Source organism: Oncorhynchus masou, chromosome 27, assembly GCF_036934945.1.
Source record: "Oncorhynchus masou masou isolate Uvic2021 chromosome 27, UVic_Omas_1.1, whole genome shotgun sequence".
Classification (NCBI taxonomy): Eukaryota; Metazoa; Chordata; class Actinopteri; order Salmoniformes; family Salmonidae; genus Oncorhynchus; species Oncorhynchus masou.
In genome coordinates, this window is record NC_088238.1 from 47,179,617 (window position 1) to 47,192,376 (window position 12,760).

A 12,760-nucleotide genomic window follows, 5' to 3' on the forward strand; every position below is an offset into this window, starting at 1 on the left:
AACCAAGATTGAACTCTTTGGCCTGAATGCCAAGTGTCACGTATGGAGGAAACTTAGACCATCTCTACGGTGAAGAACAGTGATGGAGGCATTATGCTGTGGGGATGTTTTTCAGTGGCAGGGACTTGGAGACTAGTCAGGATCGAGGGAAATATGAACGGAGCAAAGTACAGAATTCTTGATGAAAACCTGCTCCAGAGCACTCATGACCTCAGACTGGGGCAAAAGTTCACCTTCTAACAAGGCAACAACCCTAAGCACACAGCCAAGACAAAGCAGGAGTGGCTTCGGGACAAGTCTCTGAATGTCCTTGAGTGGCCCAGCCAGGGCCCGGACTTGAACCCAATCAAACATCTCTGGAGAGACCTGAAAATAACTGCACAGCAACGCTCCCCATTCAACCTGACAGAGCTTGAGAGGATCTGCAGAGAACAATGGGAGAAACTCACAAAATACACGTGTACCAAGCTTGTAGCATCATACCCAAGAAGACTCAAGACCATAATTGCTGCCAAAGGTGATTCAACAAAGTACTGAGTAAAGGGTCTGAATACTTATGTAAATGTAATATTTCAGGGTTTTTTTTCTATACATTTTCTAACATTTCTTAAACCTGTTTTTGCTTTCTCATTATGGGGTATTGTGTGTGTATTGATGACATAAAAATACATTTAAATCAATTTCAGATTAAGGCTGAGTGTCTGAATACTTTCCAAATGCTCTGTAGGAGTCAAAGTCTGGGACTATGTCCCAAATGACACCCTGTTCCCTATGTAGTGTACAACTTTTGAACAGATTTCGTAGGGCTCTGGTTAAAAGTAGTGTACTATAAAAGGAATGAATAGAAGCATTATGGAGAGACTGCGGTGTCCACGGCAAAGGGTCTCACATGATTTACTTGGCCATCCCTTGCAATCATTGCCTCTGTGTTTATTAGCAGATCCAATTACACCGGCTTAATTTGCCTTTCTTCGAGAACCCCGACCCTGTGTGGACAGTGTGTGGAGTGTAGAGAACCACTCTTCTTCTTCTCTCCCCCTTCTCTTCCTCTCGGGTTCTCTCTCCATCTTAATAAGAACAGCTATGGCCAAAGTAAGAAAAAGTGAGGTCTGTCACCGCTATCTCAGCCTCCCCATCTCTATCCCAATCACTCCTTCTCTCTCAGCCTCTCTCCCTCCATTCCAGTCTCTTTCTCTCCGAGTTCATCTCTCTGCGTCTTTCTGTTAATGAGAAGAACCAGGGACAGTGGTGTGAAAATAAGCGCCAGACGGAATTCTGGGACGCCTGACAGGTTGATCTTCATTTAAATTCCCTGTCGCCACAGCGACAACGAGGGATGACAGGCACATCGCTCATGCCTAATTTGCGTAATAAAGATTAATAACACTTTTGTTAAAAATGTATCCATATTCCGATAGTCACTCCCACCAAGTATGTACATAGGGGAAAGGTGTATAGGTGTCAAGTTTTGTGCTGCTTTGCGTGTGAGATGCATTCTATAATAGACTAAGAATTTAAGTCAGGAAACGAGTGACATTATGGTAGAGGATAGAACAGAAGAGTGGAATCATCTCCATATCGATTTCAACAGAATGGAACTGAACTGTAGTTGACACCCAAAACATCAGCCCATTCCTTCTTTACCTCCCTCTCTCGTCACCTCCCTCTCTCTCTTTACTCCCTCTTACCTCCCTCTCTCTCTCTTTTTACCTCTCCCTCTCGCACTCTTTACCTCTCCCTCTCGCACTCTTTACCTCCCCCTCTCGCACTCTTTACCTCCCCCTCTCGCACTCTTTACCTCCCCCTCTCGCACTCTTTACCTCCCCCTCTCGCACTCTTTACCTCCCCCTCTCGCACTCTTTACCTCCCCCTCTCGCACTCTTTACCTCCCCCGCTCACTCTTTACCTCCCCGCTCACTCTTTACCTCCCCCTCTCACTCTTTACCTCCCCCTCTCACTCTTTACCTCCCCTCTCACTCTTTACCTCCCCTCTCACTCTTTACCTCCAACCTCTCACTTTTCCCTCTCCCCCTCGCTCCCTCTCTACTCTCTACTTCTCCCTCCCTCCCTCTCTCTGCCTCCCCCCCTCTCTCTCTACCTCCCCCTCTCTCTCTCTACTTCCACCTCCTCTCTCTCTCTACCTCCCCCTCTATCGCTACCCCCCTCTAACTCTATACCTCACCATCTCTCTCTCTCTACCTCCCCCTCTCACTCGCTCTCTCTCTCTCTACCTCCCTGTCGCTCTCTCTTTAACTCTCTCTCTCTCCCTCTAACTCTCTCCCTACCTCCCTCTCACTCTCTCTTTATCTCTCACTCTCTCTTTACCCCCCTCTCGCACTCTTTACCTCCCTCTCTCTTTTACATCCCTCTCTTACCAACCTCTCTCCCCCTCCCTCCCTCTCTCTCTCTACCGCCCTCTAACTCTCTCTCTACCGCCCTCTCTCTCTCTCTCCCTCTAACTCTCTCCCTACCTCTCACCGCCCTCTCTCTTTACCCCCACTCGCTTTACCCCCTCTCTCTTTTCATCCCCCTTCTCTCTCTCTCTACCTCCCTCTCTCTCTCGCTACCGCCCTCTCTCTCTCGCTACCGCCCTCTCTCTCTCTCTACCGCCCTCTCTCTCAACCTCCCTCCTCTCAACCTCCCTCCCTCTCAACCTCCCTCTCTCTCAACCTCCCTCTCTCTCAACCTCCCTCTCTCTCAACCTCCCTCTCTCTCAACCTCCCTCTCTCTCAACCTCCCTCTCTCTCAACCTCCCTCTCTCTCAACCTCCCTCTCTCTCGTTCCCTCTTTTCCTCCCTCTTTTCCTCCCTCTTTATCTCTCTCTCTCTCTTTACCTAACTCTTTACCTCCCTCTCTCCCTCTCTTTACCTCCCTCTCTCCCTCTCTTTAACTCCCTCTCTCCCTCTCTCTACCTCCCTCTCTCTACCTCCCTCTCTCTACCTCCCTCTCTCTTTACCTCCCCTACCTCTCTTTACCTCCCTCTCTCCCTCTCTTTACCTCCCTCTCTCCCTCTCTTTACCTCCCTCTCTTTACCTCCCTACTTCCCTCTCTCTCTCTCTCCCTCCCTATCTCCCTCCCTCTCTATCTCTCGACCTCCCTCCTACCCTCTTTATCTACCTCTTTTCCTCCATCTCTCTTTACCTCCTTCTCTACCTCCCTCTCACTCTCTCTTGACCCCCCTCTCTCTCTCTTGACCTCCCTCTTTACCTTCCTCTCTCTCTCTTTACCTCCCTCTCTACCTCCCTCCCTCTCTACCTCCCTCTCTCTCTTTTTACCTCCCTCTCTACCTCCCTCTCTCTCTTTTTACCTCCCTCTCTACCTCCCTCTCTAGCTTTACCTCCCTCTCTACCTCCCTCTCTAGCTTTACCTCCCTCTCTCTCTTTACCTCCCTCCCTCTCCCTCCCTCCCTCCCTCTCTTTACCTCCCTCTCTATTTACCTCTTTCCCTCTCTTTACCTACCTCCCTCTATCTCTTTACCTCTCGCTCTCTCTCTCTTTACCACTCGCTCTCTCTCTTTACCACTCACTCTCTCTCTTACCACTCACTCTCTCTCTTTACCACTCACTCTCTCTCTTTACCACTCCCCTCTCTTTACCTCACTCTCACTCTCCCTCTTTACCTCCCTCTTTACCTCTCCCTCTTTACCTCTCCCTCTTTACCTCCCCCTCTCTCTCCCTCTCTCTCTCTCCCTCTTTACCTCCCCCTCTCTCGCTCCCTCGTTACCTCACTCTCTCTCTTTACCTCAGCCACCTGTGAATCCATATCCACAAAGCACTGTTGGGTTAAGGGGCTGCGATTTGCCGCTCTGGAGTGGATTATAAGTGTTATTGCCCGCATGCCTCGGGCTCCTGCGAGTTTTTTGAGATCCGATGCATTTCACAAACAGGGATAGTGATGCTACTAGTACTACTAGTGCTACTGCTGTAGCTGCAATAACCACATATTCTGTGAGTGCCTCTCCATTATAGATTTAAACACAGAATGCGTGGAGCTCTTTGAGTAACTCTTGTCCGGGGAATGAGATAGACCCCTCTGGGCCTAAAGAAAATGGCACAATTGGGTAGTGGGTGTATTGGCCAACATTGTGAACTCAATGCAGTAGGGAGGAAAGTGTTCTAAGACAGCTGCTTTCAACTGTGGTTCTTGGGTCTATAGTGAGTGGACATTAATTGACTATGTTCTTCTCAGCAGCGACAAAGAAAACCAGTGGAACACAATGGCCCTGTCCTAGAGGATGGGAGGATGGGCGTCGTATCCCCTTGGTCGAAGAAGTTTCCATTGTTGCCAAGTGAACAAGTGTGAATTGCCAAGCGCAAAGTGTGTGTCCATGCGCGAGTGTGCGTGCGTCTGTAAGTAGGGACTCATTACCTTCTGGGTGATGACATTGACCCACGGGGACGTACAGTTGCTGAGGTCGGGCCCTTGGGGGTCCCAGTATCCTTCGGGCCCCATACACAGATACATGGCCACGCCTGTGGAAGAAAACAACACTCAGAGTTAGAGACAATAGAGCATATATCAAAGCTATCCCTGGAGATTAACGCTATGCTACCAATGACAATTACCATGTTGGTAAGAAAACAAAAGGTTGGTCCCCTGAACGTATGTCTGGAGGGGGAGAGTTGAGGGCAGAATTGGGGTTCAACACTAATCTGAAGACCATGCTTCAGTTACCCAACAGTCCCTCAGGGTAAAAAAAAACTATTCCACTGTGAGACACGTGCTTCGAAACGACTGTTTCTCGCAACTGCTTTGTCTGTATTTTCATTGTTCATCCTCATACAATCTGTTGGTGTTTGTCCGTATGAATGTCACGACTTTGCCCCCGAAATATCAATTTCCCAATCAAACTACCATGTCCTTAAAACCAATTCAACTTAATGTTAAAATAAATATATTTGGGGATGTTAAAAATGAATGTAATCGACTGGTTTTATCATCTTCACGTTAAGTTAAATCATCTACATGTTAAATTAAGTCATCTACGTGTTAAATTAAGTCATCTACATGTTAAATTAAGTCATCTACATGTTAAATTAAGTCATTTCTTTTTGTGGTAGCACTTCAGGGCCTACAGAGGTATATTGGATAGTGTGTGAACCTAGTAATTAAGAGTCAGCGCACCTCCGCATGTGTTAAACGGGTGCGACAGTTGAACCCCTGGCAAAAATACACCAAACTGTGTTCCAATTAAGTCGGAAATCCTGGAGTTCGTTACGAAAGGTCAATTAATGCTGCCTGAGGGAGACGACTGGTACTGACGGGGATGTGGAGCGACGTGTGTGTGTGTGTGTGGCCTTTGGGTAACACAGGGCTTCTGAAAAAGGGTCCGTTAAAAATGGGACTACGCCCCTATCAGTGCTTTTACTAACTCTGCGTATAAGCGGTGATTGCGTCTATATAAACTCACACTCCCCTATGGGCCCTAGTCAAAAGTAGTGCACTATGAAGGGAATAGGGTGCCATTTGGGAAGCACAGCATTGTAAAGGGGTACAGATAGAGGAAAACAGGACAAGTCCATGTGGGCTATGCCATTGATAGTGTTTATATTCAATCTGTGTATAAACTGCAATTGGGTATTTTTTTTAAAACTATCAACTCCATGACTGGGGAAGAAAAACACTAGTCTCCAATTGGTACATGTCCATGGAATATAGAAAGGAAGGGGAGACAGACTGCTAACATTAACTGATATCAACTTTGACTGACACACAATTTCCTTCCCAGTCCTCCTTGGACTTCCTAACGTTTGATGGGTTTATCAGATAGGCCTCAACCTGACAGAGAGAGAGAGATAAAGATGGAGAGACAACAATAGAGTGAGAGAGACAGAGGGAGGAAAAAGATGGAGAGAGAATGATAGAGAGAGGGAGAGAAAGACAGAAAAGATGGAGAGAGGGAGAGAATGTTGGAGAGAAAGAGATATGGTAGGGATTCAAGGAACTTTCAAAGACAGCCTGTGAGGAAACTCAAAGCCGTCCTCTACTTCGGTGGTTTTGTGTCCCTCTTGTTGTGCCGTACGCCAGAGGCGTCCGATAGGCCACGTCGCGGGGACTGGTGTCGCCAGGTAAGGATGAAAAGGCGGCGAGAGACAAGAGCGTCCCCAAACCTGGTTGCAATACTTCTGGGCTTGTGATCAAAACGTATCTTAAAAATAGTAGCGCTGATCTAGGATCAGGACCCGCTCATTTCCATATAATCATATTCATTATGATCTAAACAGCAAAACTGACCCTATTTCAGCACTTCAATGTTGATACTTTGTGAATACGGGCCCTGAGCAGCACTGGGACACAACCACTGACACCCTTGCCAACGTGGGCGCCATGTTACAACACAAATCTTCTAATACATTGATACGGATTCTAATGGCAACATGCACATGCATTTCTTCCATCTCTCTTTGATATCACTCTCTCCACGTAGATCAATGCTTACTATTGACTTGAAAACTATTTCACTTAATATCAGAGGCGCTTGACCTTCTTGGATCTTAATATGTTGGCATCCATTCATTTTGAACTGTGCAACTGACAGCTGATACCAGTTGGCACAGGAGGAGACGAGGAAACGAGTGACGTGGCACCTTACGAACTACAGTAAGCGCCTGGTCCTCGTTAAAGAGCACACACACAACAACACTTTAGTGTTCATTAATTTGTTTCCTGGGATTGCAGAAGCGTAGGGGAGGATTCCACGTCTTGGTTCCATACGTCCTGTACCGTTGCCATCTTTAGCTTCTCTACTCTCAGCGAGTCGAACATAAGGCATGGGAGGATACATACAAACAGAACATTCCTGTAAATAACCTTCAGGAAAACATTCAGGGAGACATTCAGGCGAGCCAAACGTCACACATGCTTTCATAATGAGTTGAATATTGGTAGCCGTACAGAGTTGAGGAAATCAACGGCAGAATGTGTTTGACGACAAATTACGGGGAAACTGAAGGGGGGGGGGGGTTCAGGATTAATTGAGTTAACTGCATGACTACGTTTGGAAATTCACCCCCAGTGAGAAAGATCAGATTTAAGGGCAAAGCTCTGTCTTTTATCATCAGCTTCATTCCTGGGGGGCAATTCAGGAGCTCGCAGAGGATTCTGGTTTGTCTCTGAGGGCCAGACTCATGGCCATTGGCAACCTTATGCATAATGTTCAATATTCCATACAGTGGGTTCAGTTGGTAAAAGCATGGCGATAGAAAGGTTGTGGGTTTGATTCCCGCATGGATCACTAATCCATGTTGGCGATACTTCAGACATACGTTGCCTGTACTACGCAGTGCTTTAAGCAGTTGTTTGATGTCATAATTTACGTAAACATATGCAACACATATGACAATTAAACTGACATGTTTGTTGCACTGTCAGATAATACAACCCCGGATAGTGAGTTGCTATATTTGACAACTACCAACTGTACATGACCATGGCGTAGGCCTATAGTGGTCTATGTACTTTTACCAGGTCCCAGTGTATATGTCATTTCAGACGCAGGGTAGCAGGTTGACGTTTATTGTCATGAATCTTGTCCTGGAGGCAGAACTGAGCGATTTCCGCTAGATGGGCAAGCTGCAAAGTCAAAATTGGCTATATCATAAAAATGAATGAAAACAAAAAATGACATTTTGGTCTTAATGTTAGAGTTAAGCATTAAGGTTAGCAGTCTGGTTAAGGTTAGATTGATTTTACAACTTTGTGGGTGTGCTAGCTGGTCACCTTTCTGCAGAGACGCCTACAGGTCAAGATTCATGACAATAAATGCCATCCTGCTGCAGGCGAACCACAGTATTAAGTAGAACAAACCCATTACCTATTGTTCCAGTTGGGCATGGTTGCCTGGCCACCAGTCCCTGTCTGGTCTTGGGCCAGGACACGTCTGACATGATCATGGGGTTACAGTACTCAATGCCGACGTTGGGGAGCTTGGAGGACGGGGACGACCTTGTGTTGCCCTCTGGGATATTGCCCTCTGCTGGCGGCAATGGCGGCGGCAGAGTAGTCGAGGTGGTGCGCGGTCGCTGGGCAACGGGGGTCGTCGCAGAAGCCCTGGTGGTTGTGGTGGAGCTGGTTGTTGGTGTGGTCGTCATGGAAACCGTCGCCGGCCGCGTTGTAGTCCGCGTTGTCGTGGTATCCATAAAAACGATCACAGACGATGACGATTCTGTAGCAAGAGAGATGAAAGAAAGAGAATCAGTAAACTGAGAAAAAAAAGAGTTGTGGGAGAAATAACAGCCTTCAAAATGGAATAGGGATAGAGAACAAAAAATAGATTCTGAGCAATGTATTTTCTTTGTTTATTCAGTCACACTACATTTATGTCTGAGAGGCTAATTTATTTCAGGGTCAGCGCAAAAACACTCAGAGGGGTTCAATCGTTCCTATCTCCAGTGTCAGTTTAGGAGGAGATAGTTCAAACTGGATCAATTGGATCTGGCAGGTGTGGCTTGGTTGTGCAGGCTCAGTTTCTACTGAGGAGCTGGCAGACTCCCACAGCTAGGAACTCCCACAGCTAAGTACACAGGCATCCATTTCCAGCTGTGTGTGTGACTGTATGTGCGCGACTGCCTCTGATGCAGTTGTTGCAGACCCCTTGTGTTGTTGTGGAGGCTTCTGTCACCCATGATGGACCATCTCATCCTAAATCGAAGACTACACTCCTCGGTATCAGATGGATGTAGCTACAGCAGCACTGGACTGGCCTGAGGCTGCAGAGGAAACTTGGTGCTCTGCACTGGGCTGACCACTTTGTCTCCCATTCCATGTACCAGAATGTTGCCACTGGTGAGGACATGCTCACCTTTACTGTTAAGGTGAGGCTGCAAGTTCTACCAACAAAATACAACCTTATACTCTGGTACCCTGAAAACCATGAACCCTTCTGTATTTTACACCCTGAGTTAAATGTAATGGAGTCTGTTGCATATGTTGTTAATGGTTGCCGTTCATACAAAGACTTAGGGTACATGGCCTTCAGATTGCAGGCCTGCCTAAGAGTGGTGTATAACAACTGACTAGGTACCCTAATGCAGGAGGCTAGCTGTGTGGAGGAGAAGGTGTTTCAGTCGTTATGGAGGAGACTAGCTGTGTGGAGGAGAAGGTACTGCTGTGTTTCAGCTGTTATGGAGGAGACTAGCTGTGTGGAGGAGAAGGTGTTTCAGTCGTTATGGAGGAGACTAGCTGTGTGGAGGAGAAGGTGTTTCAGTCGTTATGGAGGAGACTAGCTGTGTGGAGGAGAAGGTACTGCTGTGTTTCAGCCGTTATGGAGGAGACTAGCTGTGTGGAGAAGGTACTGATGTGTTTCAGCCATTATGGAGGAGACTAGCTGTGTGGAGGAGAAGGTACTGCTGTGTTTCAGCCGTTATGGGGGAGACTAGCTGTGTGGGGGAGAAGGTACTGCTGTGTTTTAGCCGTTATGGAGGAGAATAGCTGTGTGGAGAAGGTACTGCTGTGTTTCAGCCGTTATGGAGGAGACTAGCTGTGTGGAGGAGAAGGTACTGCTGTGTTTCAGCCATTATGGAGGAGACTAGCTGTGTGGAACAGAAGGTACTGCTGTATTTCAGCCGTTATGGAGGAGAATAGCTGTGTGGAACAGAAGGTAATGCTGTGTTTCAGCCATTATGGAGGAGACTAGCTGTGTGGAACAGAAGGTACTGCTGTGTTTCAGCCATTATGGAGGAGAATAGCTGTGTGGAGGAGAAGGTACTGCTGTGTTTCAGCCGTTATGGAGGAGAATAGCTGTGTGGAGGAGAAGGTACTGCTGGGTTTCAGCCGTTATGGAGGAGACTAGCTGTGTGGAGGAGAAGGTGTTTCAGCCGTTATGGAGGAGACTAGCTGTGTGGAGGAGAAGGTGTTTCATTTGTTATGGAGGAGACTAGCTGTGTGGAGGAGAAGGTGTTTCAGTCGTTATGGAGGAGACTAGCTGTGTGGAGGAGAAGGTGTTTCAGTCATTATGGAGTAGACTAGCTGTGTGGGGGAGAAGGTACTGCTGTGTTTCAGCCGTTATGGAGGAGACTAGCTGTGTGGGGGAGAAGGTACTGATGTGTTTCAGCCATTATGGAGGAGACTAGCTGTGTGGAGGAGAAGGTACTGGCTGTGTTTCAGCCGTTATGGGGGAGACTAGCTGTGTGGGGGAGAAGGTACTGCTGTGTTTTAGCCGTTATGGAGGAGAATAGCTGTGTGGAGAAGGTACTGCTGTGTTTCAGCCGTTATGGAGGAGACTAGCTGTGTGGAGGAGAAGGTACTGCTGTGTTTCAGCCGTTATGGAGGAGACTAGCTGTGTGGAGGAGAAGGTGTTTCAGCCGTTATGGAGGAGACTAGCTGTGTGGAGGAGAAGGTACTGCTGTGTTTCAGCCGTTATGGAGGAGACTAGCTGTGTGGAGGAGAAGGTACTGCTGTGTTTCAGCCATTATGGAGGAGACTAGCTGTGTGGAACAGAAGGTACTGCTGTGTTTCAGCCGTTATGGAGGAGAATAGCTGTGTGGAGGAGAAGGTACTGCTGGGTTTCAGCCGTTATGGAGGGGGACGAGCTGTGTGGAGGAGAAGGTACTGCTGTGTTTCAGCCGTTATGGGGGAGACTAGCTGTGTGGGGGAGAAGGTACTGCTGTGTTTCAGCCATTATGGAGGAGACTAGCTGTGTGGAACAGAAGGTACTGCTGTGTTTCAGCCGTTATGGAGGAGAATAGCTGTGTGGAGGAGAAGGTACTGCTGTGTTTCAGCCGTTATGGAGGAGACTAGCTGTGTGGAGGAGAAGGTACTGCTGGGTTTCAGCCGTTATGGAGGGGGACGAGCTGTGTGGAGGAGAAGTTACTGCTGTGTTTCAGCCGTTATGGGGGAGACTAGCTGTTTGGGGGAGAAGGTACTGCTGTGTTTTAGCCGTTATGGAGGAGAATAGCTGTGTGGAGAAGGTACTGCTGTGTTTCAGCCGTTATGGAGGAGACTAGCTGTGTGGAGGAGAAGGTACTGCTGTGTTTCAGCCGTTATGGATGAGACTAGCTGTGTGGAGGAGAAGGTGTTTCAGTCGTTATGGAGGAGACTAGCTGTGTGGAAGAGAAGGTACTGCTGTGTTTCAGCCGTTATGGAGGAGACTAGCTGTGTGGAGGAGAAGGTACTGCTGTGTTTCAGCCATTATGGAGGAGACTAGCTGTGTGGAACAGAAGGTACTGCTGTGTTTCAGCCGTTATGGAGGAGAATAGCTGTGTGGAGGAGAAGGTACTGCTGTGTTTCAGCCGTTATGGAGGAGACTAGCTGTGTGGAGGAGAAGTTACTGCTGTGTTTCAGCCGTTATGGGGGAGACTAGCTGTGTGGGGGAGAAGGACTGGTGTTTCAGCCATTATGGAGGAGACTAGCTGTGGGAGAAGGTACTGAAGGTGTTTCAGCCGTTATGGAGGAGACTAGCTGTGTGGAGGAGAAGGTGTTTCATTTGTTATGGAAGAGACTAGCTGTGTGGAGGAGAAGGTGTTTCAGCCGTTATGGAGGAGACTAGCTGTGTGGGGGAGAAGGTACTGCTGTGTTTCAGCCGTTATGGAGGAGACTAGCTGTGTGGGGGAGAAGGTACTGCTGTGTTTCAGCCATTATGGAGGAGACTAGCTGTGTGGAGGAGAAGGTACTGCTGTGTTTCAGCCGTTATGGAGGAGACTAGCTGTGTGGAGGAGAAGGTACTGCTGTGTTTCAGCCGTTATGGATGAGACTAGCTGTGTGGAGGAGAAGGTGTTTCAGCCGTTATGGAGGAGACTAGCTGTGTGGAGGAGAAGGTGTTTCAGCCGTTATGGAGGAGACTAGCTGTGTGGAGGAGAAAGGTGTTTCAGCCATTATGGAGGAGACTAGCTGTGTGGGGAGAAGGTACTGCTGTGTTTCAGCCGTTATGGAGGAGAATAGCTGTATGGAGGAGAAGGTACTGCTGGGTTTCAGCCGTTATGGAGGGGGACGAGCTGTGTGGAGGAGAAGGTACTGCTGTGTTTCAGCCGTTATGGGGGAGACTAGCTGTGTGGGGGAGAAGGTACTGCTGTGTTTCAGCCATTATGGAGGAGACTAGCTGTGTGGAACAGAAGGTACTGCTGTGTTTCAGCCGTTATGGAGGAGAATAGCTGTGTGGAGGAGAAGGTACTGCTGTGTTTCAGCCGTTATGGAGGAGACTAGCTGTGTGGAGGAGAAGGTACTGCTGGGTTTCAGCCGTTATGGAGGGGGACGAGCTGTGTGGAGGAGAAGTTACTGCTGTGTTTCAGCCGTTATGGGGGAGACTAGCTGTTTGGGGGAGAAGGTACTGCTGTGTTTTAGCCGTTATGGAGGAGAATAGCTGTGTGGAGAAGGTACTGCTGTGTTTCAGCCATTATGGATGAGACTAGCTGTGTGGAGGAGAAGGTGTTTCAGCCGTTATGGAGGAGACTAGCTGTGTGGAGGAGAAGGTGTTTCAGCCGTTATGGAGGAGACTAGCTGTGTGGAGGAGAAGGTACTGCTGTGTTTCAGCCGTTATGGAGGAGACTAGCTGTGTGGAGGAGAAGGTACTGCTGTGTTTCAGCCGTTATGGAGGAGAATAGCTGTGTGGAGGAGAAGGTACTGCTGTGTTTCAGCCGTTATGGAGGAGACTAGCTGTGTGGAGGAGAAGGTACTGCTGGGTTTCAGCCATTATGGAGGGGGACTAGCTGTGTGGAGGAGAAGGTACTGCTGTGTTTCAGCCGTTATGGGGGAGACTAGCTGTGTGGGGGAGAAGGTACTGCTGTGTTTTAGCCGTTATGGAGGAGAATAGCTGTGTGGAGAAGGT

General features: G+C 48.2%; 1 protein-coding gene across 11 annotated transcripts in view; it reads right to left on the minus strand.

The window, feature by feature from the left end:
• LOC135516327 (adhesion G protein-coupled receptor L3-like) overlaps nt 1-12,760 on the minus strand; it is a 318,499-nt gene that overhangs the window by 100,050 nt on the left and 205,689 nt on the right. For all 11 annotated transcript variants that reach the window (XM_064940528.1, XM_064940527.1, XM_064940520.1 and 8 more), the window contains 2 exons: nt 7,814-8,164; nt 4,369-4,472 (listed from right to left, as the gene is read on the minus strand). In XM_064940528.1, the coding sequence (XP_064796600.1) occupies nt 4,369-4,472; nt 7,814-8,164 (455 nt within the window). The remainder of the gene's footprint in view (nt 1-4,368; nt 4,473-7,813; nt 8,165-12,760) is intronic.